This window comes from Tupaia chinensis, unplaced genomic scaffold, assembly GCF_000334495.1.
Source record: "Tupaia chinensis unplaced genomic scaffold, TupChi_1.0 Scaffold144197_1, whole genome shotgun sequence".
Taxonomy (NCBI): Eukaryota; Metazoa; Chordata; class Mammalia; order Scandentia; family Tupaiidae; genus Tupaia; species Tupaia belangeri.
This window is the reverse complement of record NW_006204054.1, coordinates 338,818-339,084: the sequence shown is the minus strand read 5'-3', so window position 1 is coordinate 339,084 and position 267 is coordinate 338,818. Positions and strand designations below refer to the sequence as shown.

At 74.9% G+C, this 267-nt stretch overlaps 1 protein-coding gene across 1 annotated transcript in view; it reads left to right on the top strand.

Annotated features, from left to right (window-relative positions):
* Window positions 1–267, top strand: part of LOC106733605 (caspase recruitment domain-containing protein 10-like) — a 3,831-nt gene that overhangs the window by 348 nt on the left and 3,216 nt on the right. The window contains exon 2 of the mRNA XM_014583269.1: window positions 110–255. Coding sequence (XP_014438755.1) covers window positions 127–255 — 129 coding nt within the window. The 5' untranslated portion in view covers window positions 110–126. The remainder of the gene's footprint in view (window positions 1–109; window positions 256–267) is intronic.

The following is a 267-nucleotide window of genomic DNA, read 5'->3' as shown; positions in this document are numbered from 1 at the left end:
CGGCGGCTGCCGGGGGCGTCGGGCCGTGCGGGTGACGCCCCAAAACGGGATGGGCTGGCGCACCCCGTCCTGGGCGCCCCGTTGACCCCAGCACTCCTGTCACCCGCAGATCCTGAGGACGCGGCTATGCAGGACCCAGCCGAGGCGGGGGAGGCCGAGGAGGAGGCCGGGGCCGGCTCCGGGTCCGAGGCTGAAGAGGACGCGCTGTGGGAGCGGATCGAGGGCGTTCGACACCGGCTGACGCGCGCCCTGAACCCCGCCAAGCTC